This window comes from Podarcis filfolensis, assembly GCF_964270895.1.
Source record: "Podarcis filfolensis genome assembly, chromosome: 12".
Taxonomy (NCBI): domain Eukaryota; kingdom Metazoa; phylum Chordata; class Lepidosauria; order Squamata; family Lacertidae; genus Podarcis; species Podarcis filfolensis.
In genome coordinates, this window is record NC_139614.1 from 38272993 (window position 1) to 38298829 (window position 25837).

Here is a 25837-nt window from a genome sequence, read left to right on the forward strand (position 1 = left end):
GAAAACAGTTGAAGGTTGCCATGGCAGGGAGGATCATGGATGTCAGAGACCGGAAGTAGTAAGGGACGGACTACATTTCCCAGCATGCTCCTCGAGGAGGCGGGGCAAGAATGAGCTGATCGCTGCTGTTGGGAGACCTTTAACAGGAGAAGCCTGAGCCTTGGGCAAAAAAAGGTGAGCGAACCTGTCACGGAAGGTAGGAGCGGGGAACAACTTGTGCTGTTTGTTCTGTTTTGCTATTTGGGAAATGAGGCGGAAGGTCAGCTGTTCTTCGGCGCCGCCAGCCTTCTAGGCCGTGCTTAGGGATGACGCTTTGCTCTCAAAAAGTTGGAGGAGAAAAAACATTGTATTGTTATTTTTGTCCTTGCAGCTGTCAGGTTCTGTCTGTAATTGAGGGAATTGGGACTGGATATGTGTTGCTGGGAAGGCTCGCCCCCGATCCCCACCCCAAGAGTGTGTAATAATAGATGCCTAGTAATAATGGGTGGTTGTATACCGTTGTGTACTGGGAACAGGAAATCACTGGCGCTGAGGCTGGCTTTGCAAAGCTTATCTAAAAGCCCCCTGTGAGTGAGGATGGGGTGAGTGTAGATAAAAGTTGTTGGGAAGTTTTGAATTGCTTGTTTAGCTGTTCGCCAGGGGTGCGTGATGTCGCACTTGTCAGGTCACAACAGACGTCTAAGAAAGGAAATGACAGGTGCTGTTAAGTCCTGGGAAATAGCAATGGGATGGCCTGGGAAAAGTGGAATTTAACGGAGGACTGGTGTACGAGTGAATTCAGTGTATACCAGCAGTTACTCCAATACAGTCTTTTAAAACCACTTGTTCGAACTTCCTGATCAGGCTCCCCGGATTTAACTCCCCGGAGAAGAGCAGGAAAGTAAGGTGAAACGATTAACCCCCATCCGTCCAAATCCCTTTTCTTTTAGCGCATGTTGCTAATGACACCTCTCATCCACTTTGAAGACGAGAGTACAAAATCTAGAGGATATGACCCATTTAGGCTGCAATTCTGTGCATGCATATATGGGAGTAAGCCCCTCTGAACCCAGTGGCATGAGCGCAGCCAGGATTTTTTTTTTGGGGGGGTGCATTTGTTAGTGGGTGCAGGACCTCAGTTTGCTATGTATTTTAATTTATTTTTATTGATTGGGGGGGGCAGCGGCCCCTCTCTACCCCCCCCCGGCTACGCCCATGCCTAGTAGTACTTACTTCTGTGTCAGCATTGGGTTACGAATCGTTAACCCCCCTAAGTATAATGATTTCGGAGCAAGCCCCATTGACTTCTTTGGCGGTCGGGCTTAAAAACATTCAGAAGGACAGGTCACGCGAGCTAAGTAATTGGGCCGTAATTGGGAGATGAACCTATACAAGACGTGAGCGAAAGGAGGGTAGTAAACACCCCTTTCCATGGCGCCTTTGGCACAACCCTTTACTCCCAATTCCATACTGTAACTGGAAAAAAAAATAGTTTATTATTCCCCGTTGATCTTTCCTCCCCTTCCTTTTCGCTGCCTCGCGTCTTTCATATTGTAAGCCTCTCGGGGCAGGGACCTGTCTTCTTTCCAAAGCTGACATTATATAAATCAATAAAGATTAAACCGACAAGTTGTGTGCTGTAGAAGAGTGAAGCCGGGGCACTGTAAGGAGTGACAATCCAGGGTGGACTTTGGGTTTAGTTAGTTTACATATTTCTTTTCCACCACCACGCCAGAGTGGAACCAAAATAGGCAAGCCTCAAAACCACAGGCGTACGCCTTATTATTATTATTCCTTCACTTCGGGCTGTTTTACGAGGGAGCGAACACCGTCGCCTCCACGACTCCTTCACGAGGCGACCGAGGGGCGACTGGGGCCGAGGGGAGCCCATCTTCTGTGGGGCTGGGGCGACTGGGGCTGTGAGGGGAGCCGCAAAGGCCCGGCCTGGCTTTCCTGCCTCTCCTTGGCTGAAGGGGGCGGAGGCAGCCGCGGCCCTCGCGTCCCCTCCGCCACCGCCTCCTTTGCCAGACCCCCGTTATGTCCTGCGTTCACTCGGTTACAGGGAACTCCTGGGCGAAGGGAAGAAGAGGCGGCGGCGGCGGCAGCGCGATTCCGGCGGCCGACGCGACAAGGGGCCCATTGGAGGGAAGAGGCGGGACATGGCGGAGACGGAGGAGAGAGGCGGCGGCGGCTCGCTGCACGAGACGCGCTTCGAGGCGGCCGTCAAGGTGATCCAGAGCCTGCCCAAAAACGGTGAGTGAAGCCCGGGAGGAGCGAGGAGACGGTTCGAGGGCCAGGAACCGGGAAGGTGGGGCTGCGAAGGCGACAGAGACCCCGAGGAGAGGGTGGGAAGCGCCGCCTCATTTCTGTGCCTCTTCGGGGGGCGAGGAGAAGGGTCCCCCGGAATTGGGGTTTTTCTCCATCCCAGCCACGCCACACCCACAGGAGCCGCTGCGAAAGACCTGCATCTTTTCTCTCCCTCCGCCACCCCCTGCCTTCTCCTGCCAACCAGCTCTATTATGAATTCACTGGCCAGTCTTGAAAATTTGCCATTTGAAAGACGGTCAAATTTAAGATTGTCAGATTTAAAAGACGGTTAAAACTGTTTGGAAAAAGCGGCACAATATATTGGGGAATGGCCTTTCCTCGCAAAAGCATTTCTTTAGCAAGAACTCTAGTGCTCCTGGCTCTTTTTTTCTACCTAGGCAACCATTTTAACTTGTTTACCTTATTATTTGGAGGATTTGTATTCCACCCCTTGGGCCAGCTGACTGGCAGAACAGCTAGCATAAGATTTCTCTAAAAGTCTTTATGGTACAGTAGTTGGCTATTTAAAAGCAGCAGGGGGAAGAACCTGTAGTCGGATAAAAAGGCATGCATGCAATACTGTACCAAGAATCTAAAAGCAGGGAAGGTTGTCCCTTAGCACTGGTAAGGAGCAATTGGAGCCAGGCAAACATCTCTGGAAAGTACATTCTGGCTACCGCAACTCAGAAGGCCTTATTGTAGGCCTCTTTCCACCTTGCCTTCTAAAGGTATCAGACAAATTTTAATGGCCTGTTGGGTTGCTGAGGGAATAGGTGGTCCTTGCAGTTGTGTACATCCCTACTCTGAAGCCAAATTTGAGTACTTATACACACTTATGTGTATATAGAACTGCTGCCTTGATGCTCATTGTGCATATTAAGTTCCATACAAAATTGTTCCTCTCCCCAAAATGAAACATTCTGCAATCTCTGTGTGTAATCCTGATACGTAGTTTAATATTTACAATGAAAAGTTGATAACCTTAAATTGAGGGCAGAACTAAAAATAGTATGTCCAAAAAGAAAAGCTTCCATCTCTATTTAAGAGAGCCAAATACTCAGCCAACTCTGCTCCAGAGGTTTTTTTTAATGCCTTCAACTATTTTTTTTTTAAAAAACAACCATGTTATCCCAAGCACTGCAAGCAAGGAGGGGTTTGCCTTGAGCGTGTTATGTTCATACTTGATTTTGCATTGGTAACAGCTTGTGGGTGTAAATGGTGTGATTTTCAAATCCCTTCTCTTTCCCACCCCACCCTTCTGTGAAATTGGCAGAGTCGCATAACACTGGAAAACTTAAGCTGCATTCGCTTCATACTTAAGAATGGTGTGAACATTTGAGACAGCCGTTGCACATGTGCAGATGACAGTTTCATGAATAGGAGCTTGGGGGATGGGGTTGCAGGGATGGAGAAATCAAAATGGCCATGCACACATTGAGTGAATACACCCTGCTCTAATGTTAACAACACTATGCAAATGTCCCCTGAAACACAGTGGGATGAAATGACCTCACTGTATTTTAAGTCGCCAATATGAACATACCCATAATACTAGAAAATGAGAGGTGTCCTTCATAGTGTGCATGTTATAAATACTTTTCTGTCTCACTTTAGTAACAGAATCTTTAAAAAAATGTATCAATCTAAAATTTTGAGCTTGTGCAAGTTCCATTCTAAGAGCTAAGGATTGGCTGGTGGTCAGGCACACCAGCCATGTATAAAGTGGTAGCATAAGCAGTCAAGAAATCTTCTCCTTACCTGGTTTTCAGTAGGGCAGATAGTATTGGGGTAGCCATGGGAGCAGTGCCTATGATAGAAACTGCTTGAAGCAGTTTGACTGGAATAACCTAACCATCGATTTAGGTAACCATAGTGGGGTAAAATGACTTTGGGGGTTTTTGTCACAGGAGGATCTGCTGTGGTATTTTAATCCTTGACAGGGTTTTGAATTTCTATAGCTTTTTTTCCAGTACTACAATATGTCTTCAACACAGGATGTGTGTGAGCTGCACCACAGTAGGGACAATTCTACCATAAAGCTAGCATGAGAGGTATCAGCAGTCATGTTTTTTCTGTTTGTTTGGACACATTACTTTCATTAATAGGAGAATCAACAACAGGGATGATATCATTACTTGAAATATAAAGGTTCCTTTGCACAAGTATACTTTACTCACTAGAGTATCCTTTCTGATTATAGAATGAAAATAAACATAGACCGAAGGTGCAATTATTTGATTTTTTTAAAATCAGAAATTGGTGTGCATAAAGTCTTGAGTTTAGTCCTTGTTATGGGTGTACTTAGTTCCCAGTAGCCTGGTGCTGCAAGTCATGCAGTCATATTCTATTTATTTTGGACTGGATCTTTAACTTTGGACTGGATGCCAAAGTTGAACTTTGGTCTCATTGAATTCAGTGCGAACAATAAGTCATGGTTTAAGTTATGGCCCCTTGATTTCAGTGGAACTTCAGTTAAATTAACCAAGTGTGAATCTAACCCTTTGAGTTGGTACAGAAATTATGTGTTTAAAAATATCTGTCATTTATGGTGTTTCTCACTCTAAGATTATTTTCTCTAGGTTCATTCCAGCCAACAAATGAAATGATGCTCAAGTTCTATAGCTTTTATAAGCAAGCAACTCAAGGACCCTGCAGTAGTCCAAGACCTGGATTCTGGGATCCTATTGGTAGATACAAATGGTAAATATGATATGCAAGAGGTGTTTTAAGTTTGTATGTACACAAGCCCTGCTGTAGTGGGGGGCAGCAGGAAGGATGAATTACTGACTACTTTTTTTTTTCGTGGGACGCTGCTACAACTCACCAAAGGGTAGACCAAAGGGTTTGCATGCAGAACGTCCAGGTTCATTTTCCTACATCTCTAGGTAGGACTGGGAAAGACATCTCAAACTCCAGAGGGCCACAGCCAATCATGGTAGACAATATTGAGCTAGATGGACCAGTAGTGTGACACTGTATAAGGCAGCTTCCTGTGACAACTTGCATATGGAGAAAAGCCTTAGTTATAAAGAATATAAATGTGCACCAGATCACTGGTAGTAGGGGATGTTCTCATCCTCTTTTTAAAATACCAAGGCCTGGTATCATTTCTGAGATTTATGTTCCAGCTATTTTACCTTTGTTACCTGGGGAATTGACATGTGCATCCTGCTCTGCCTAGCACGCCATGATTACCTGAGCACTGCCACCTTCCCAGCTATTTCTGTTTAAAATGTACCTAGTTCAGGAAAGAACTCAGTAGCTGTGAGGGTGCAGGCAAGATTAAGATAGAGATAATAATTGTGCAAAGAGACTTTTGGTACAGAAAATGTTTTTTCTGAAACTTGAAGAAGGTTCATTGGCCATTGTCTACCAGCAGACTGCAAACTGACTTTTAGCAGACTGTCTCTGCGCCTCTTGCTGGTCTCCCACTATTGGGAAATATCTTAATAAAGATGGTGGCAATGTACATGTAAAATTGGTGGTCAAGCTGATGGAAGTGCAGTGTTTCCCCCATTCTTGTACAGCATATGTTGGAGGTGGAGGTAGCCAGGTTAGATTCTGCAGTTTGGCTCTCCCTAACAGAGACATTGTTGCCTGTAAGCACATGTAATAATTTCTCTCAGTTTACAGAGGTTTCTTGTCAAACAAGTTCTGCATGTTTTTGAAGCCCAAGCGTTTTTACCCACTTGCTATAATAGGGTAGAAATAAAAAATATGTATATGTAAGAGGAATCTGTATTTTTTTAGTGACTTTTGGGAAGTATTATAGAGCTATACACACCTCAGTAAAAAACAACGACAAAAGGGTTGATATTTGTTTTTTAGTTGCTGTTATTCTCAGTGCAACCCTCCAGAGGTGTCCTTTTTTAAAAACTTGTGTTATGATTGAGATCCACAGCAGATTAGCAAAGTACACTTTTATTCAAGCAAAGGTTAAATCAAATTAAGGGTTCATTCTTGTCTTTGGAAAGGGGAAATAATAATAAAGATAATAATAATAATAATACCAGGAGGTAAGGTATTGTGGGAAGAGTGCTGCATGGAGACAGTGCAATCTTGCTAACTAATATTTCTCTTAATTTTTTTTTAAGCTTCAGGAAATCACTTGCAGGGATATTTGGCTATTTTAAGAAGTAAACAAAACAAAACCCCAAATTCTAAAACTGTATTTTTTGGGGGAAGCCAAAATAAGTCAGAGGAATGTGTCGTAGGTCCTTGATACATCTGGAAGGTTTCTGTGACACTTGTGCAGCTATAGTGTACAGGAGAATAGGAAAATGCAGTTTGAGGCAGGGAATAGGTATCGGGCAATTGCATTTTAGCAGCAGCAGCAGCAGCAGTGTTTTTTGCTCCAGAGCTGGATAATTGTGCCCCCCCCCCGGTGACTGCTGTGCTGTCTGTGACTTTCCCACACAGATATTTGACTATGCACACAATAGACAAACTCATTTGAAAAGGCCATCTGGGTTACTGGATCCAGCTATTTATTTACTTGTTTCAGTTTTATATCTTTCGCTTACCTGTTTCTCAAGCCTATTGCAAAGAGTTAGTACGAGTTATATATTCTGCAAAATGTTGTGCATTTTGAACTGGGCACGCAAGCCGAGTATAAATTACTCATAACTGTGGCCTACCGTCAGACAAAAAGTGAGAAGGAAAAGATGGAAACAAGGCCATTTATTAAATATTAAAAAGCATATTGTTTGAAGACTGAGAAACCAAACCTGTGTTAAATCTCAATCTCAGAATTTGTGTTACTCTACAGACAATGAGCACGTATTTATGTACACAAAACTAGATAGATTGTAGCGAGTTCTGTCATTGCAGAATCAAGGGCTCAGTAAGAATGAGCCTACTGAATCTTACAGGAATTATAATTTTAAATGTCTTGAGGATATTTGTGATATTTATTGTAGGGATGCATGGAGCGCTTTAGGTGATATGCCCAAAGAAGATGCTATGATTGCCTATGTTGAAGAAATGAAAAAGGTAAGAGTTGCTAGGTATGTCGAAGAAAGCAAATATTCCACAATAATTTCATTTCTAGGCACATGAAGCTTGAAACTTGATTAGCTTCTAGCCAAGCTTCAAAAGGAATTGCTGCAAATTATTTGATGGACTTTACCCTAGGCAGCCTAGCTGTCAAAATGCTGAGAGCTTTAGGGATATTGCTGCCATGAAAGAGAAGTGAGCAATGCTTATGCAGTGCATTATGGAAGTTTATGGTAAGCAGCCTGCAGTGAATCACTGGAACTGGAGCTAATTCACAGCAAAAACAGAGAAGGAGAGAGGCAATGGGCTGTGCCGTCTCTTTTAAAGACACTTGTACTGTAATATCAGTTGGAAGAGTTTCAGCTCTTTTGAGTATTTGTTAAAAGGAATGCATTACAAGAGTACTAGATGACTCAAAACTGAAACATGCAAAAAGCTAAACCTTGGGTACTTGTATACAGCTTGCACCAAGATTTCCATTTTGGTGTGTATTTTCGATTATGTGGGGTTAGGATAGATGACAATACTCTTTATATATTGGAAATCAATAGAACTATCCATCTGTCAATCTATAAATACTTCATAATAGCTAACAAAAATGAAAACATTGAAAACCTGCTTAGAGTACAAAGTCAGAATTCTGATTTAATATTTATGCTAATATTATAGTGAACAGTGAACCCTCGTGTTAAGGCCATTGGAGGGTGTAGGAAGGTTAAGAGATATGGCAATCCTCATATGGGGGAGTGAAGGTGCTGGATTGAGGACATAAGGAAAGGAAATTTCTGATGGGGAGAGAGCAGAAAGCACGGGGAGAGCATGTGCAGGATAGGAGAAGGAAGGGCCTGTGAGCGATGGAGGGGGGTGCCCAGAAGAGGTGCTGCAACAGCCTGGCAAAGGAACTAGCTTGAGGCTGATGGAAGCTCATCAGTGAGATGCTCATCAGAGGAGATGGAATGTTAAGGTGTTGGAAAATTATGATTAATTTTGAGATTTGCATGGGAGCTTTAAATATTCATTAGGGCATTGTGCAGTTTATCGTTAACTTCAACATGTGATTTGGTAGTATCCCAAAGCACATAATAAAAAGAAAATAATCCACTGTGTTGCTGTTTTTTGCCATGGCAAATGTATTAGTATTTCTTTATATCTGAATCATGTCATCCATTTGCTTTTGGTAATCAGTAGTGCTACTCTGAAGTAAGTAGGCTGGGTATTGGAGTAAGCTGGTTAGAATAGAAATTGAGTAGGCTTGAGCCTAAAATGAAAAGAAACATACTGTACTTAAACTACTAAATGTAATTTGGGGCGTTGTTAGGATTAATGTAATACCACATGTGTTGAAGGAGCTTCTGATGAAATCATTCCAGTTAATGTGTTAAATGTTTCCAAATTATTGTTGCTACAATGTTATATATTGCCTAATTTTTCTTTTGGGAAAGCATCTTTCATGCATAGATTTAACAGGCTTAAGCAAGATAAAGCTGAACCTCTGCCTGCCTTTCTGAGAGCAGTAGATAATAGAATGGAAGACAGCAAGAAAATATATCAGAATACTCTTATCTGCTGATGAATTTAGTTTCTCTGTATTTCCTGTAATGCCTGTTTTGTGGCGTCTTTATTCTGATAAATGTACTCATTTTGTAAAGGAGTTATAAATTATGAAAGAATATGCCAAGAAAATGTTGTAATATTTTTATTCTCAAACAAAATCTGCTTTTGGCACAAAACCATGTGCAGAGTTACTTGAAAGTAAGTCCTACATTTGGTGGAACTTGCTTGTGAGTAAACAAGGATGGAATTTGGTATTTAAGTTGTTTAACATGTTTGAGCCTAGAAGTTTTTTGGATAAGCTCTTTGCTGCAGTGGCAAACATGATTCGCCATGCAGAGTTATTGGGAGAAACAACAGGAGTTTTGTTATAGTAGTATTGCCTTTCTCATTTTCTTCAAAGGAAATTTATTTTAAAAATTATGAGTGTACTTTCCGTAGCCAGCAATCTGCATTCTCGCCTAGTATTCATATCCTTTACACAAACACATAAAAATGACAAATCAAGCCTGTTTATATTTGTGAGATTGGGCTGAATATACAGAGAGGCAGTGATATTTGATAATGACATTTATTTATTTAAGGATTTATAAGCTGCTTCCCAATGAATGTTTCTAAAGTAGTGCAATGTAGAAATACCAAAAGAACAACACATATAGTAAAAATCAAGTATACTTAACAATCTATAAAACACTATCTTAAAAGCACTAAATTACAAGGTTCTGCATAGTATAAAGAGTCAGTCTTCAGGGAAAGGCTTCTTAAATAGAGACGTTTTCAAACAGCTGCCTAAAAGCTAAAATGCTAGTTGCTTGACTAAGTTCACTGGGAAACTGATTCCATGGAGCTGCAATCAAAATGCTAAATGTTTGGTTTGATGCCAGACATACCTATGGGGCATACAGAACAATACCCTATCAGAGCAGAGGAACAGTTCTCAGACAGACAGCTGTATGGGGCAAAGCAGTCCCTCAGGTAAAGTTGATGTTGCAATTAAAGGTTTTCAAAATCATCTTCTTCTCTGGCGATCACTCATAAGCCGAGTAAGATTGCCTTCCATGAACATGGTCTTCTTAACAGTGAGTCCACAAGTGACTGTGGAGGCCAATTCTGGATCCACACGTCCTTCCACAGTGGGGACATAGGTTTCCATGCGGGAGTTGATTGCAGTGAGGGTTTGCCGAACATGCCTTCCTCTTAGCACGTTTCTCCCTTTCATCCTGAGTTTGAGCATCTTCAAAGTCCACGATGCCTTTGGTAAGGCTCCAGTTGGAGCGCTTGCCGGCCAGTGTAGGTGGTGCAGGATTTTTTTATTTATTGTGATGCTGTGTTCTTGTGAAGTATTGCAATATTATTAACTGATAAGCAATTCATAAATGTTTTGTATTCCTACAGATTCTTGAAACTATGCCAATGACAGACAAGGTTGAAGAACTCCTACATGTAATAGGCCCATTCTATGAAATTGTTGAGGATAAAAAGAGCAGAGGATCTGGCATAATAGCAGGTTGGGATATAAACTCTACTTATCTTAATTAACTGCAGTTTATATTAAGCTATGGTTTTGCAATTTGTTCAGCTTCTGTGAATAATTTTAATGGTAATTGCACTAATTGTTGCAAAGCACCTCAGAGCCAGGAGCAAGAAAGCTCTTCAACAAAACACCTCTCTCCATTTTCCTGACATGCTCTAACTTCCATGCAAACGTGTTGCAAGTCTGACTTGCCACAGCTTTCATAATATTAAAACACCTGCATGTCCTTAATTAATCCTGTTGGCTTAAGGTTGGCTGGTTTCACATAAACCACAATGAAGGTTAACCTGTTTCTTGGTTTGGACACTTCATCAACCCATGGTTACACAAACTGGAAGCAAAAGCTTCTGAGCTGGTGGAATGCACAAGGCCATGGTTCTGGGGCTCATTCACATCAGTGTTTAGTGTAGGGTGTGAGAAACCTAAGGCTTGTTGTTGGATTCAAAATTCCATAAATCCCAGCCAGCTTGGCCAGTGGCGATGGGGTAGTGTTGTTATTTTGCTTGTTTGTCTAAAACATACATAACAGTAATATAGAACCTTCAGCCCATATACCTAATGTGGACTGCCAGGCCTTCCCATTTGGCTCCCAGTGCTATTTCAGCAAAGCCATGCCTACCTGTCCCACACCTTACCAGATGTGGGGCAGGTAAAGGTGGGGCTTGGTCAAAAGGGCAGTGCCTGCAGAAGCCTTTGCATAGTAGATTTTCCCAAGGACCCAACAACCAGCAGATTGTCAGATGTTTGGGAGCTGCTTCACAAAGCGCTTTGCAAACTCTGTGCTCAGCCAAGCTCTGTGCTCGATCTGCTTAGGAACCGTTGCAAAAGTGGCCCTGCAAGTTCTTTTTGCATTTCCCTCCCGAAAAGGGAGCAGGTTTTTTCCAAAGCACTTCCTCCAGCCCTTTGGATAGAAACTGCATTCTTGGCAGAGGGGAAGATGCTCCAGTCTTAGGAGCATTTCGCTCTCTGCAGAGACATCAAAGGGTCTCCATCTAGCCAACTGTTAGCTGATCATCGGTGAAAGAGCACATCTTCAAAGTCTGCACTACAGTAACCTTTTAATTTTAACAGGCGTCTATCACTTGATGCCATTATAATGTTTGATGATTGACAGATGGGTGCTCTCACTCACCTGTGAAAATGGCTCCCTAGTGGGTGGGGAGATAAAGATCCGGCCCACTGGACTACTCCTGATTTATATTCTTTAGCCAAAAAAGGATCCCAGAGTAGTTCACAGAAATCAGCAGTAAAGTAATCCCTATTCTCAGATTTACAATCGAAAAGAGATGAGCGTATGAGGAAAAAGGGGTGGGCAGAGAAGAAGAGAAAAAAGAAAGCTCAAACACCAGTCCAATAATATCTGGAGGACTTTAGGTTCCCCTTCCTTGGTTTAGTATGATGTCTGAACATCTCTTCTATTGATTCTGGCTCCCCACTGCATGTACATGTAGTAAAATACATGTGTTTATCTATTTAGCGTATTCAAAGTACTGGCATGTCAAGTAGCCCTTACTGGTCAAGTGGTCAGTACTGAGCACCTCTGGCATCTGGGCTCTGCACTTAAGGTACAACTGATGCAGTCTACAGCCAGAACTACATTATTATGCAAATAACATCAATTGGTTTAAAATATTGTCTCTGTGTATGTATTTGTGTGTGTGTGTGTGTGTGTGTGTGTGTGTGTGTATGTCTATATATATCTAGTAGGTTCTCTAAAATTACATTTCTTGTCACTTGGCACAGAATGCCAACCACTACTGGCACATTTTAAAGACTTATTCCAGTCAAAGTACTACTCTTAAGAGGAAAAATAATAATTATGTAGCATGCAAATATTCACTGGCGTTAGCAACATTGCAGTGAGTTAGGCATAAATAGGTTCTCCACTATTTCCATTCCATTTTCATGCAAATGTGCAATAACAGATGTTAAAAATCTTTACCAATAACTGATTATTTTCTTTCAATGGACAAAATATATGTGTCTCTGCTGTAACAAGCCAGCAGCAAAATTCAGAGCACATGTACTTGGTTCTTTGTGAATGCTAACATCCTGTGGTTTTGGAACATGTGATGGCCTCAATTGATAGCCAAGTCTGGTATGACATTTTATTATGTAGTCCATTTCTCCATTCCAATGGGTATTCTACTGTTTACCTCAGAACTGCTATACCACTTGAATATTTTGCTTACAAAATGTGCTTGAATCATTTCACAGTTACGGTTTTTCTTATTGTAGATTTAATATGCATATCCTAAATTCATACAGGAAAATTCAGTGTCAAACAGTGGAACCTCTATGTAAAGTATTTAGGTCAGTGGGAGAAGGGAAACAGAGGCTGCTAGAACTGTTGTGGTTATTAATAACTGAGATTACATACAATACTATATTATATATGCCTACTCATAAATAATTCCCATTGAGTTCAAAAGGACTTGCTCCTGAGTAAGTGGGTATAGGATTATAGCCTTGGGTCCCACTAACATAGGACTTACTTCTGAGTAGACATATATAGCATTGCATTGTTAGTCGTCTTCTTGTTCTCCTTGTTCTGAATAAGTCAGTTTTGTTACGTTTTCCTTACCAAAGTGCCGAACAACCTCATAGCTCTCTAGGTAATCTCTGTCTCATTTATTATTTTAATGCACCTACTATAAAGGTTCTAAATTGAAACCAAACATTACTGTGCCAGGTTGATTTCTGACTGTTATAAACAATTTATACAGATAATTTATAGACTCTTCTTTTAGTTCTTATTATGCTAAACGCACAAAATGTACAAAACCTAGATACCAGAACAGAAAACTAAAAAAGGGAACATGTGAGATTAGTCTCTGTCTAGGAAAGTGTGAGGAGAGTTCTTTCATGGAGGCCCTTTGCTGCTAGAGAAAGAGCATCGGGCATTTTTTAAAGTGCTTGTAAGGGCTGTAGTCTGCAAGTGCATTTAAATGTATCCTTGTCCCACTGATGTGCAAAGTTACGTGGTAGTCCTGATCTTAAAAAGCAAAAGGTGGTACTCGTGGGACATGCTAAATCCACACCTACCCATGGTTGCCTCCTTGCAGAATATATCCCAAAGGCTGTTTTCTATCAGCCTTGTTCTAATTTGAGATAAAAGTTGAGCTAAAATTAAAGTGTGGGAAAGGTAAGCACTGGACATGCAAAGGGGAATCTATATATCACTTGCGTACTTGCTAAAGGTAAAGGTAAAGGACTCCTGACAGTTAAGTCCAGTCACGAACGGCTCTGGGGTTGCGGCCCTCATCTCACTTTACTGGCCGAGGGAGCTGGCATTTGTCCACAGACAGTTTTTCCGGGTCATGTGGACAGCATGACAAAGCCACTTCTGGCAAAACCAGAGCAGCGCACGGAAATGCCGTTTACCTTCCTGCCAGAGCAGTAACTATTTATCTACTTGCAATTTTGGGCGTGCTTTCGAACTGCTAGGTGGGCAGGAGCTGGGACCGAGCAACGGGAGCTCACCCCTTCGCGGGGATTCGAACCACTGACCTTCCAATCAGCAAGCCCTAGGCTCTGTGGTTTAGACCACAGTGCTACCCACGTCCCATACATAGCCTACTGGCTACTTGCTGTTTAAATCAGATTCTCCCAGGCTATTTTGGCCCTAAATTCCACATTGTTGCCCAGGCAGTAGAGTCCAGCTCACCCTGGAAACAAAACTGAAAACAAGATGACCAAAAAAGCAACAAAAGCTCCAACCAGTAATTGTATAGTCATGCAGAGTGGAGATCTCCATTATCATCTGTGTTGCCACAGGTGCTATCCAGTAGGTGCATTTGAGAGTTGCACCTTCACATACACAGCTTATCTTAGTAGCAGTGAAGACCCTAGTTGCAAATTGAACGTTCAGCTCTCTGTGATGGAGCTGTGACCTTGGGGGAAGATATAAGTATTTCCAAGAAGAATTAAAAAAACAACAACATGTGCACAGCCTCACTTATGCTTGGCATAGGGACAGTGAAGTATATAATTGGGTCAGGTTTTCCTCATGAAAATTAATATGCTTTTGAGAGGCACAAAAGTCTTCTAATTCCAATTAAAACTTCTCTTTCGGTGCAAAATAAATTTACAAAGCTAAACTTTTAGATAAAAAATAATGCTCTTAAGGGAAACATTTGAGGTGGGGTGTAAAAAAGTATGTGGAAGTTTAGAGGCTTGTTGATGCTTACAGACAGAACTTAATGCAAAAGAAAGCATTATTTACCATGTTAAGTAATTTTTTAAAAGCCTCTTAACTAAAGCCAGTTATTTCAGTGTGCTGACATACCACAGAGGAATGAAATACTGCTCACAGTTTACATCCTTGGATTGCCATCTGTGGAACATGTGTGAGAGTGGACAAGAGAAGCTTAGGAAATTACTTTCTTGTTGCTAATGTTGTGAAGAGTTTGTTTTGAAGGCTTGGTCTGATGCATTTCTGTTTTCAAAGCAAAGGAGCGCAATCTGTTCTGCAAGGGACAAACCCACTCTTAATCAGTAGCTGACCAAAATATTATTTTCAGGTTCGTAAAAAACACTAGACTCGAAAGAAGAATGTGGCTTCTACATCCAGCGCAAGAGGCCTGGCCGGCCTGCATGAACTTAGGGTAGGCTTGGAAGAGGCATGTGGAGCACTATGTTTGCATTATCTGGGTTCTGCAGAAGGGAATTGGGCAACTTTTTGCTTGAAGCGCTTGGGGCATTGAAGGGTTCAAGGGCCTTATTCTTTCTGGGGAAGCTAAACTGCATTGCTTTCTAAAAAAAATGCGTTGCTGCTCAAAATGGAGCCAGGCTTTCAGAAACATTTTCGTGGTGGTATTTTATGTGCCTTCAATTTCAGCTGCACTGAAGAGAACGAAGGGAAATATCAACATGGACTTATGTGCTCATAGGGCTGTGTGTATAAATATGTGCTCATAGGGCTGTGTATAAATAAAGAGGCCAATTAGGTGTCAGAGTATAAGCAAGTGACTTTTTCCAAGTCTGTCTTTAAAAGCATGCTTATGAGATTTTAAATAAATGAATTAAGCTACACCATTCATTGGGACTATTTTGTTTCCCCCTTCACTGGTTTCAGTGCTGCTTTTTATTATGATGATAGTTATATGTTGGATTTATGACAATCTGTGTTTTTTTTTGTATTGATTGATTTTTCATTTGGATTGTATTTATATTTTATATATTGTGAGGACTTGATTAATTAGGCAGCATATAACTGGCAAAAATAAGCAAAATAAATCCAGAATACCATAGTTCCATGAGCCCAAAGAGACTTTGGAGTTGTTTTTCTTGATTAGCAGCAACCCCAACCCCTGGCCATGCCAGATGGCAAAGCATGTAATTGGAATGAAATGCGAAGAAAAAAGCCAACTCTCTTGCATAAGCCCAAGTAGCATTTTTTGTTCTGACCATTATTTGCGTAAGATCTGTGTATTCATCCAGAAACTGTGTCTTAAAGTAACAGCCTTCAGTATAGCTTCTTACAAACGACAAAAACTTTACCTATACTTATTTTTGCAGCTTCCAAGTGTTATATGTGGAAGTTTAGTATGAAGGTTGTATTAAATAAAATATGAAGAAATACTCATTACATGCTGCAACTTCCCAAATAGTGGTACTGTGTGTTTTAATGCTCCAAATCCCCTTATTGGGGTAGCACCTCATTTGCTGGGAATTTGTCCCAGTTTCTAGCACCAACATAACTGGACTTATTTCTGTTTTTGTTCTTTTTTTATGGACATTCTGTTCTGATATTGTGTTTGCATGTTGCATGGACCAAGAATGTAGTTGTATTGGAAATGGTTTGGCAGGGGGAGTGTCGCGACAAGGGAAGTTGTAATCCTGTTCTTCATTTTTGTATTATTGCTATAAAAAACTTAAATTAAAAAAACACCTCGATTTGGTTTGCCGCTAGTTAGTAAATGTGTGTCTGTTTTCTTTATGAACATTTCTTACCCAATTCTAATAAATAGGTTTTCCGCATGTTACGTATTGAAGTTCCCCAAAAGCTCATTTCCTCCACGGAGAGTCCTTGCATTGCAAGAAGAGACTTTCTAGCAGAGGAGACTTGTTTCTGTCAAAGGAATGTTTGCTATTCTACAATAGTTCAGTGAAGTTCAGAAGCTGCAGAAAACTTGTAACATCTTATTTTGAAAATGTATCCCATGTTAGCTTTGAAACTTATTAGTTTAATTTCTAGGCTTGTGTGCTCGTAATACTGCACTGTCTGTTTTCTTTGTTTAGCTTGGTTTATCTCACTTGGAGGGACGGAGGAGAAATTCAATTTTGTATTATTGTTGTTTATTATTTATTAAATTTGTATACCGCCTTTCATCCGAAGATCACAGGGCAGTTCACAACATAAAATTGCAAAATTCATAATAAAGAACAAACAAAAGCAAACCAATAACCCCCATCCCACAAACACATGCATTTAAAGCTGAATCTATCAAATTTACACTGTCCAGAATAATATTCAAACTGAAACACAGCTATCCTTTGAAATGTGCACTTATCTGAATGTTGTGATGCAGTCCTCCAGCCAACTGATGGATATAAAATGCTTTTACCAGGGAAAATTATGTATAAAAATGAAGACAGTGGTGAAAACAACCAACATAAATGCACTGTATTAGGGGAAATTGCTTGCCAAAGTGTGTACATTAGACAAAACTACATATAACATGTTTTTATTAAGAGAAATTAGCACTAAAATGGTGGTGAATTTTCATGAGATTTTTTAAAAATTGCAAATTGCTGCAAAATGTGGAGAATGAGTTTAAGATTGGGGGGAAGTGAGAAACTGGGAGAATGAAAATAGACAGATCCTTCCAGCTCTACTCACTGGTCACTACTTGAAGACTCCCTTTTTTCCCCTTCTTGGGTCCTGCCTATGAAAAATACTGCGTGAATAGCTTGACGACATGTTTTCCCCATTTTTCTATAATGTAGAAACTTGTTTGTGGTCCTGCAAACTCCTTTTGCTAATCTAGTTCTGCTTTCACTTGTTGTATAATCAGCAACTTCAATACAGATTACTTATTTAATAGTAAATAATAAATAAATGCCTGTTCCGTGTTAAACACAATCACATGTGCAAAGTTGTTTCTGTCAACACAAAACTATTTAGAAATAGGAAAGACTCCTTCTGGCAACTATGAATTTGTGGAAGAACTATATGAAAACGCCAATGCAAAACTGGTTACTGGAAAGAGTTTTATGGTTTCCCAGAGCCATTTCTATTCCTGCACTCACTAGCAAATATTCTATGCTATTGGTTTTCAACTAGCAGGTTGAACTGAACTGAGTCACAGCCTGGGGGTGGGGGTCGTCGGGGTGTGTGTGACACCAGCAGCACTACCATGAGACACAAAAATGGTAAAATTAGAAGCTGGGGCCAATAATGCATATTTATGTGAAAAGTGGACAGCAGGTCTGAAAAAAGTTGAAGTCTACTGCTGTTCTAAACTTTATGTAGACCAGAAAAAAATTACAAAGATTATTAGAACCTTATAAAGCAAACATTAAGTGGTTTAGAAATACTTTTTTAAAAACCCAAAGCAGATTACTAAACTGTGAGATAACATATTTTATGAAATGAATAAGATCCTCCATACATTTAAAGCACATCCAACCCATATTCAAAGCCCATTACTTCCCTCTTTGAATACTGGGAGCTGTAGTTTCCCCATCACATAATTCCCAGCATTCTTAATAAACTACAGTTCCCATGATTCTTTGTATGGTGTGGATCTGTGCAAAGACTGCTATAACCTGCTTTGAAGCTGAAATTAAACCCAGAAATCAAAATATTGGGCAACAGAAAAAGATTAGGTACTCTTCTTCCAATGCATTGGAGAGGCTAAATATCTTGCATTACTACACACAATTTACTTGCGTGCTACCGCATATACGTGTGGGGCCAGGAAATAAATAAATCAATTCAAACATGGAAATGGTGGGAGAGAGCTGGTGTCAGGAGTAGGTCAGCAATGAAAAACACTGGTGTAAGTAAAATTAACTCTTTATTTAAAGAATCCAAAACTGCACAAACCTAGTGATCACAGAAACTCTTCCCAGCAGGACTTGCCCCAATGAGGCAGTTGTGAGGACTGAAGGTCCCCGCCCTCCCACCGTCCTCTAAGGCTCCTCCCCTGGTTCCTTCCCCAGCAGCCTAAGGCTCATTTGTTTTGTCTTGGCTCTGCTCTCTTCAGTTTTCTGTGTGTTCTGGGAGACCACAGGAAGACAGGAAGCATCCCTGGCTTCTTCAGAAGCCTACTTCCACTCAGTCTCTAGATCCTGCTCTGCTTCTGCTTCTATGTCTGGGCTGCTCTCTGCCACAGCCTCCTCCTGCTCACTAAACCCTGTTGCCTCTTCAGGTTCCAACATTTCCTCCTCCCAATCTGCCCCCTCTTCTCCCTCTGACCACTCATCGTTGTCCCACCACCAATCCCCTGGCTCTGAGCTGCCTTCTCCTGAGGGCTCCATTGGGAGTTCCCCAACTGGTGCCTCCTCTGCATCCAGCCAGACCCTCCCCAGAGTCTGAAGAGGGCAGAGGAAGCCCCAAAGTGTCTGGAGGCACAGCAGGGCTTTGCTTTGGCCTCTCAGCCTCCCTACCTAACAGCCGATGCACGTGGTAGCATCCTCCAGCCTCCTGCCAGCCCCAGAGCTTTAATTCCAGTTGTGGATATTTTTGGATACAGTATTTTTGGTCTAGGTTGGAGAGAGCGAGAGCGGTGGAGAGGGTGCTCCTGACTACTCAATTTTTACTTATGCACATGGCGGCCTGGAACATAACCCCTGCATAAGTGGGGGTGGGAACATCTGTATGCCAAGGCACATATGATTAGATTAGGGAACTATTATTTAATGAACACCATTTGTCAACTTCACCTAAGTGGGTGGTAATATGATTGCACCTCATGCTTTGTCTTTGTCTACTGTTTTAAATTTTGTTCCCAAAACTACTGAGAGAGGGTAAGACATGAGAGTAGTAGTATAGTAGTAAGAAGGGATATCAGAGGTCAAGGACAGTGAAGAGAGGATGGGGAGAGAGTCAAAACTGGTACAGGTGGGTTTTTGTTTAACTGTATTCTATGACTTTGTTTCTTCTGCAACCTATGGAGGTTTGAGCCTTTCTCAAAGAAGGGTTCTGATTGGACTTTATAGCAGAGTTCTTGCATCCGTGAGAGATAGTTCAGTTGGTAGAGCATGAGACTCTCAGGCTTGTGGGTTTGAGCCCCACATTGGGTGAAAGATTCCTGCATTGCAGCAGGTTGGACTAGATGGCCCTCGTGGTCCCTTCCAACACTACGAGTCTTTGATTCTGTGATCCATTGAATTGAACATAATCCTATTGTCTTCCTCTTCAGTCCATATGTGGCTAGGTAGGGAATGTGCTGATGCTTCATAGGGAAGCCATATTGATCACATATGTCCTTACTAAAGTTCGGCATGCCATATTTATGAGTGATCCAGCAAATAAAAATACCGTAGCCATTTTCCTTAAACATCATCAAAATGGTTATTATTTGGGAATCATATCTATTTGGGGAGCTACTGTATTGCACTGGAACTGCTTTGTTCATCAAACAAATTTCCTTGTCTGAAACATTAGTCTTCTCTGTTGCGAAAACGATCCACTCTGGTCACAGTTCCTGGAACAAAAGTATGGAAACTAATCTGCCTCTTCACCCTTTAATTTATCATATAGATCTGAGTAGCAAAGTCCCTTGCAGACAAGGGGAAGCAGCAAAACATGTTTAACAAGTCCCAGCTATTGATTTGCACAACAAGCAACTTGAATCTAAAGATTAAACATGCTAAATTTTTTGGCACTGCATATAAAAGTTATGCTAATACCGATCACACTCTTCTTGCCTCTGTTGTTTCACTGTTGCTCCGTTGGTAGACCTCCCCAAATCAGACTGAAATTAGTAATAAAAAAGAATCTTATTGAATTGAAGTGGCATAGGTGCATACACACTTCTGTTATTTAAGGCCAGAACTAAATAATTCATCCCTGGAGTCAAGAAGTGACCAATTTTAATACCCTCACAAACTGATTATTATATATATAATGTTATGTTGGTACAAATACCGTATTGGCCTGAATATAAGCCTCACTTTGTTCCAAATTCCAACCGTGAAAAGTTAAAGTATGCCTTAAATTTGCAACCTTACAAAAATTGGCTTTTACGATTTCGCTGCTGAAGCAGACATACGGTAAAACGGAATGAGCGGCTTATATTCGGGTATTGTATTCCCCCACCCCACCCCCCCGAATTTAAAAGGTGCGGCTTCTATTTGGGCCAATACGGTAATAGTGTTGCAGGAAGACATTGAATTTTCTTCTGGTTTCAAAACAGAGAATATATGACTGAATACTGAAGGCTTGCTTGACTTTTAAAATTGTTGGCTTTAATAGTGACGGCGTATCTCGCATTCCTGTATCTGTAGCCATGTACTAATACAAAACTATAAGTTATTTACTGACATAAATGTAGTTGATATAAAAGCTGAGGCATATCTATATCTGCTCTTCTCACACAACACTTTGCATTGAATACTTTTATAATGAAGTATGCCGTTGCTAAAAGAAGCTTTCTAAGCCATGGAGAAGTTTGGCTTCTCAATAGTATTGGCGTACCTACGGTTTCTTGCCTAAGCAATGGATTCTGAACCAATAGCAAATAGTTAATGGTGTGTTTTGCCCAAGAGTAGAGAGCCTGTGGCCTTCCAGTTGTTGCTGGACTCCCAACTCTCATCAGCTCTAGACAACAAAGTTCATGGCCAGGCCTTATGAGACCTCAAGTCCAGCAACATTGGCAAGGTCACGTTCCCTGCCCTTGGTATAGCCGCCCCCCAAAAAACCCCTAAAAAATCCTAGTCTGGTTTCAAGCTATGATAAGGAATTTTCACTTACCAGTACAGATGCAGAGGGAAAGTTTGGGGGAAATATATATAATATATGAGAATTATATTTAAGGACAAGAGGTAGAAATTCCCTTGAATTGATTCATTTTTTAAAAAAATATTTAATAACTACACGAATATTTTAAATCTTCTATAGTAAATATTCATTTTCTGAACTTGCTTTTAGACCTTGGATATTCCATAACGTCTATGCCAGCTGTGAATGGCAAATCTGAAAGCAGCGACAGCGGAGCAGAGTCGGAGGAGGAACCCCATCAGGAAGAAATAACAGAGCTAAAGCAGGTTGAGAAAGGTACAGCTTTATTTCTGAACCGCACCCACCTTTTTACAGCTGTTTGTGCTTCTTTTCAGTCTTGCACAAGCAGACTGTGGCTGCTGTGGAACACAAAAAAGCAATGGTCCCGTGTCTCCCTGCCCTGCATTATTTTGTAAGAGTGAGCCCTGTTTGGAAACTTCAGATTTCAGAAGAGACTTGGGAATCTGATTATCAAGATGTAATCCTGCCCCCACTTACCTAGGAGCAAATTCTGAACATGATGGAACAAGATGTGTTGTTGGGATATAAGCTTTTGTGTACAATTGTGGGTTTTTTTTAATGGAAAGATATTTAATAGATTGGTAGTAGGAGTGATGAGTGAATGCAGGACATGTAACTGCAGAGATGGAATGAGTGCCCACAATTTAAATACAAAGTAAGACACACAAAAAGTCAAAAGCAACATGCAGGTAGTTGGACTATGGGTGGTTCAGCTTTTCTTCCTTTTCTTTATTATTTTGTAACCAATGGAAACATTGCTTAATGAATTGTGTAGTAACTTAACATTGCAATCCAAACATCCATAGCTCTGCCACTCACACAGCCTGGTGCAGAAGAGGAAGGGGACCATTTGAAATCGTTACAGCAACGAGGCCCACATTGGGCCCAGTGCTGACATGTCCTTGCAGTGGGGCTGGCTTGATATCCAGCAGATCCTGTGCTAGCTCAGCCCCTCGCTGTTTCAGGGCTTTCCGTGGGCTTTCACCAGCTGGGATCCTGGCAGTGGAGCTTCCACACATTTAGTTGGCAGAATGGAGGCTTCCATACCAGTGGAGTAATGCTGCCCGCTTCATGGACAGAGACTGTCAGAGATGAGTAGAGTCAGTGCTGGATTTACGTATAAGCCAAACAAAAGCTATAGCTTAGGGCCCCACTCTCTTGGGGACCCCCCAAAAAATTAAAGGGGAAAAAACCTGGATGTACATTTCCAAAATATAAGACAAAAAACAAATAAAATGAAACCTACATACAGCAACAGTGTTTTGTAGGCTTCTATGATGTAAGCAATGGGCCCCGCCTGCTCCCTAAAATATCACTGGTTTGCTCATTTCCATATATAGGGTGCCTACATTCTGCATGGACTGGTTGCATGGCAACATGAGCAAATGGCTTTAGATACCTATTACAGTGGTACGCCGGGTTAAGTACTTAATTCGTTCCGGAGGTCCATTCTTAACCTGAAACTGTTCTTAACCTGAAGCACCACTTTAGCTAATGAGGCCTCCCGCTGCTACCGTGCCGCCAGAGCACGATTTCTGTTCTTATCCTGAAGCAAAGTTCTTAACCCGAGGTAATATTTCTAGGTTAGCGGAGTCTGTAACCTGAAGCGTAACCCGAGGTACCACTGTAGGTCCATAAATTACCATATAGCATGTATTCAACACAAAAAACAATGGCGATTTGTTGTTGACAAAGGACAGCTGGACATAGAAAGGGCCCCATTACCTTCAGTAACTTAGGGCCTCATCAAACCTCAATCTGGCCCTGAGTAGAGTTCATTAAATCTATGAACAAATAAAAAAGCACATTTGTAAAAACTAGTATATTTCATAGTATAAGTCTATTTGAAATGTTGTCCCCTTATTTATTGGTTTTACAGAAAATGAGAGTCTGGGACCAGATTTGACGCCTGCTCAGGAGCTGGACTGTGTTGTCACCAATGGCTGCTGTGAAGATGTCCCGAATACTGACATTCACAATGGCATACAGACTAAATCTGCTCTGAATGGTATAAATGTGGATGAAGAAGTAAAGAAAAGAGACAAACGCCTTGAACTACCTATAATTTCTAATTTTGGGTCTTCTCACCAAGGTGCTTTCCTCACGTGCATTTTTCCAAATTAGCCTATATGTTTGTCAAGCAGAATTTTCCAGTGGTGAAGACTACCCTGGGAATTTGCTGTCTGGTTTGTAAAGATTATTTCCTCACTTTTACCAAGCTCTAGCGGAAATTATTGGAGATTTAAACTTTGGTCTGCTTGATACTATATTCTGTAAACTTGTTAAATTTTATATGCCATATTTGCTCGAGTCTAATGCGCCATCGAATCTAATGCACCCCTCAGTTTTCAGAACCTTGAAACAAAACAAAAAAAAATTGCTGCCGAATGTAAATGTGCCATTGAATCTAATGCGCACCTTAATTTTCGCAATGTAATTTGGCCAAAAAAGGTACGCATTAGATCTGAGAAAATGCAGTATTTGACTGTAGTGTGCCCTCCGTTCATATACTTACTGTGTCTTTGTGTGATAGAGAAGCAATGTAAACTCCTCCATGTACAGTAAATGACACTGAGGCTTCTTCTCATCCGACGGACAAGTTTCTTCCTCCTCCTCCCAAAGTGGTTGGGAGATTCATGCAAATAAAGTGTCTACACAAAGAGCATACATGTGGAAAATATGATTGAGAGAGGTGGGGTTCAAAGTAATTAGGATAAATTAACCTCAACAATCACATCTAACGATATTGCCCCATTGTGAACAGCTATTGCAAGCAGTGCTTTCACCTGCTTTATCTTAAGCAAACAACTTACATAATAAGCTTTTTAATATTTGAAGTGTGATTGTGTGCTCACTCTTTAGACCAGCCTTTCTTAACCTTGGGTTACCAGATGTTGTTGGACTACAATTCCCACCATCCCTGACCAGTGGTCTTGCTAGCTAGGGATGATGGGAGTTGTAGTCCAAAATCTGGGGACCCAAGGAAGAGAGAGGCAGGTTTAGACTGATAAAATATTTATAAGTTGATTGTAAGTGGACTTTTGCACTGTCATTGTTGTATTCTTGCCCAAATTGGCCTGTTTGCACTTATTAAGTGTTTGGTCATATACCTGTACACACAGGTGCAAATGAAGATACCGCTGAAGAGGTCTCTGGCATTCAGCACTTGACAAGCGATTCGGATAGTGAAATATACTGTGATTCTATGGAGCAGTTTGGACAAGAAGAGGTACAGTTTATCAAGTTTTGTACTGAATGTGAAAAGGTAACATAAAGTGACCAGAATCCAAAGAGACATGAAATTAGTTCTTTGAACCTACATAATCTTTAAACTTGTTTGCTTGAACAGCAATCCTCTCATGCCACAAGGCAGACGGATGAAATCAGTTCCTGATATAGCATGAAGATAACTGCTCAAAGCCCAAAATTCCAGGGGTCTCACATAACTGCCTTCTGTAAGCCTAAGCAGTTCTTTAGATTCTGCTAAACGGATGAAGGGTTAGAATCTGGAAGAAATAATAGAATGTACATCTAATACAATGCTTCCAGTCTGTATAATGGTCAGCCTAAGTGTGGTTTTAAATGTGTCTATTGCTTTTAGCATGCTCTTTTAAAATATATACCATATTTTTTGCTCTATAAGACTCACTTTTTCCCTCCTAAAAAGTAAGGGGAAATGTGTGTGCGTCTTATGGAGCGAATGCAGTCTGCACAGCTATCCCAGAAGCCAGAACAGCAAGAGGGATTGCTGCTTACACTGCACAGCGATCCCTCTTGCTGTTCTGGCTTCTGAGATTCAGAATATTTTTTTTCTTGTTTTCCTCCTCCAAAAACTAGGTGCGTCTTGTGGTCTGGTGTGTCTTATAGAGCGAAAAATACGGTATGCAGAAAGCAGCTCCTAGGGGAGCTGATAACTACTCTGATTGCAGCAAATGAGCTGCTGAGGTCCTTTCAAGCTGCTATTTACTTTAGAAAGAAACCTACATTTTTCACAACATGCATATTAAATGCAGAGGTGCCCCTGGACCACAACAATATCCACAAAAGACTCTAACATAGGTGGTATGTTAGGTATATTAGGTATCCCAGCTTAATGGGAAATACTTTACGGAAAATATAATAGCTAATTCTCTTTAACTTGTAGATATTGGAGTCAACGAAAGGATTTTCAAAACATCCATTACATTTCTCAGAAGTAGACCACAGCAGTCTGCTGGGTGCTTCTGGCTTTCTTGAACTTGGAAACTACAAGACAGACGGTATAATGGTGGCTGCAATTGAAGGAAAAGGTGAAGTCAAGTGTGGCGGTGAGGATGGGAAGGCAAGTGATGGAGGCCCTCACAAAGAAAAGAAAGGTGGTGAAAAGGTGGATTTCTATGGAATCAGAAGAGGGAGAGGTACTGTTGGAATATTTGTTTTGTTATGTTCTTATGTAGATAAACGAGTCTAGGGCCATACTTCTTATTATTTTTTGTAATTTACAAAAAAAATTAATGTTT

At 41.1% G+C, this 25837-nt stretch overlaps 1 protein-coding gene across 2 annotated transcripts in view; it reads left to right on the top strand.

The window, feature by feature from the left end:
* The first annotated feature begins 43 nt into the window (after nucleotides 1-43).
* Nucleotides 44-25837, top strand: part of ACBD5 (acyl-CoA binding domain containing 5) — a 30475-nt gene continuing 4681 nt past the window's right edge. The window contains exons 1-9 of one of the 2 annotated variants that reach the window (XM_083579822.1): nucleotides 44-174; nucleotides 2042-2232; nucleotides 4866-4986; nucleotides 7206-7278; nucleotides 10228-10339; nucleotides 21468-21593; nucleotides 23218-23430; nucleotides 24461-24567; nucleotides 25483-25735. In XM_083579822.1, coding sequence (XP_083435948.1) covers nucleotides 2139-2232; nucleotides 4866-4986; nucleotides 7206-7278; nucleotides 10228-10339; nucleotides 21468-21593; nucleotides 23218-23430; nucleotides 24461-24567; nucleotides 25483-25735 — 1099 coding nt within the window. In that variant the 5' untranslated portion in view covers nucleotides 44-174; nucleotides 2042-2138. Of the gene's footprint in view, nucleotides 175-435; nucleotides 582-2041; nucleotides 2233-4865; nucleotides 4987-7205; nucleotides 7279-10227; nucleotides 10340-21467; nucleotides 21594-23217; nucleotides 23431-24460; nucleotides 24568-25482; nucleotides 25736-25837 lie in introns of those variants that run through there. The other variant, XM_083579821.1, reaches the window with a different exon arrangement.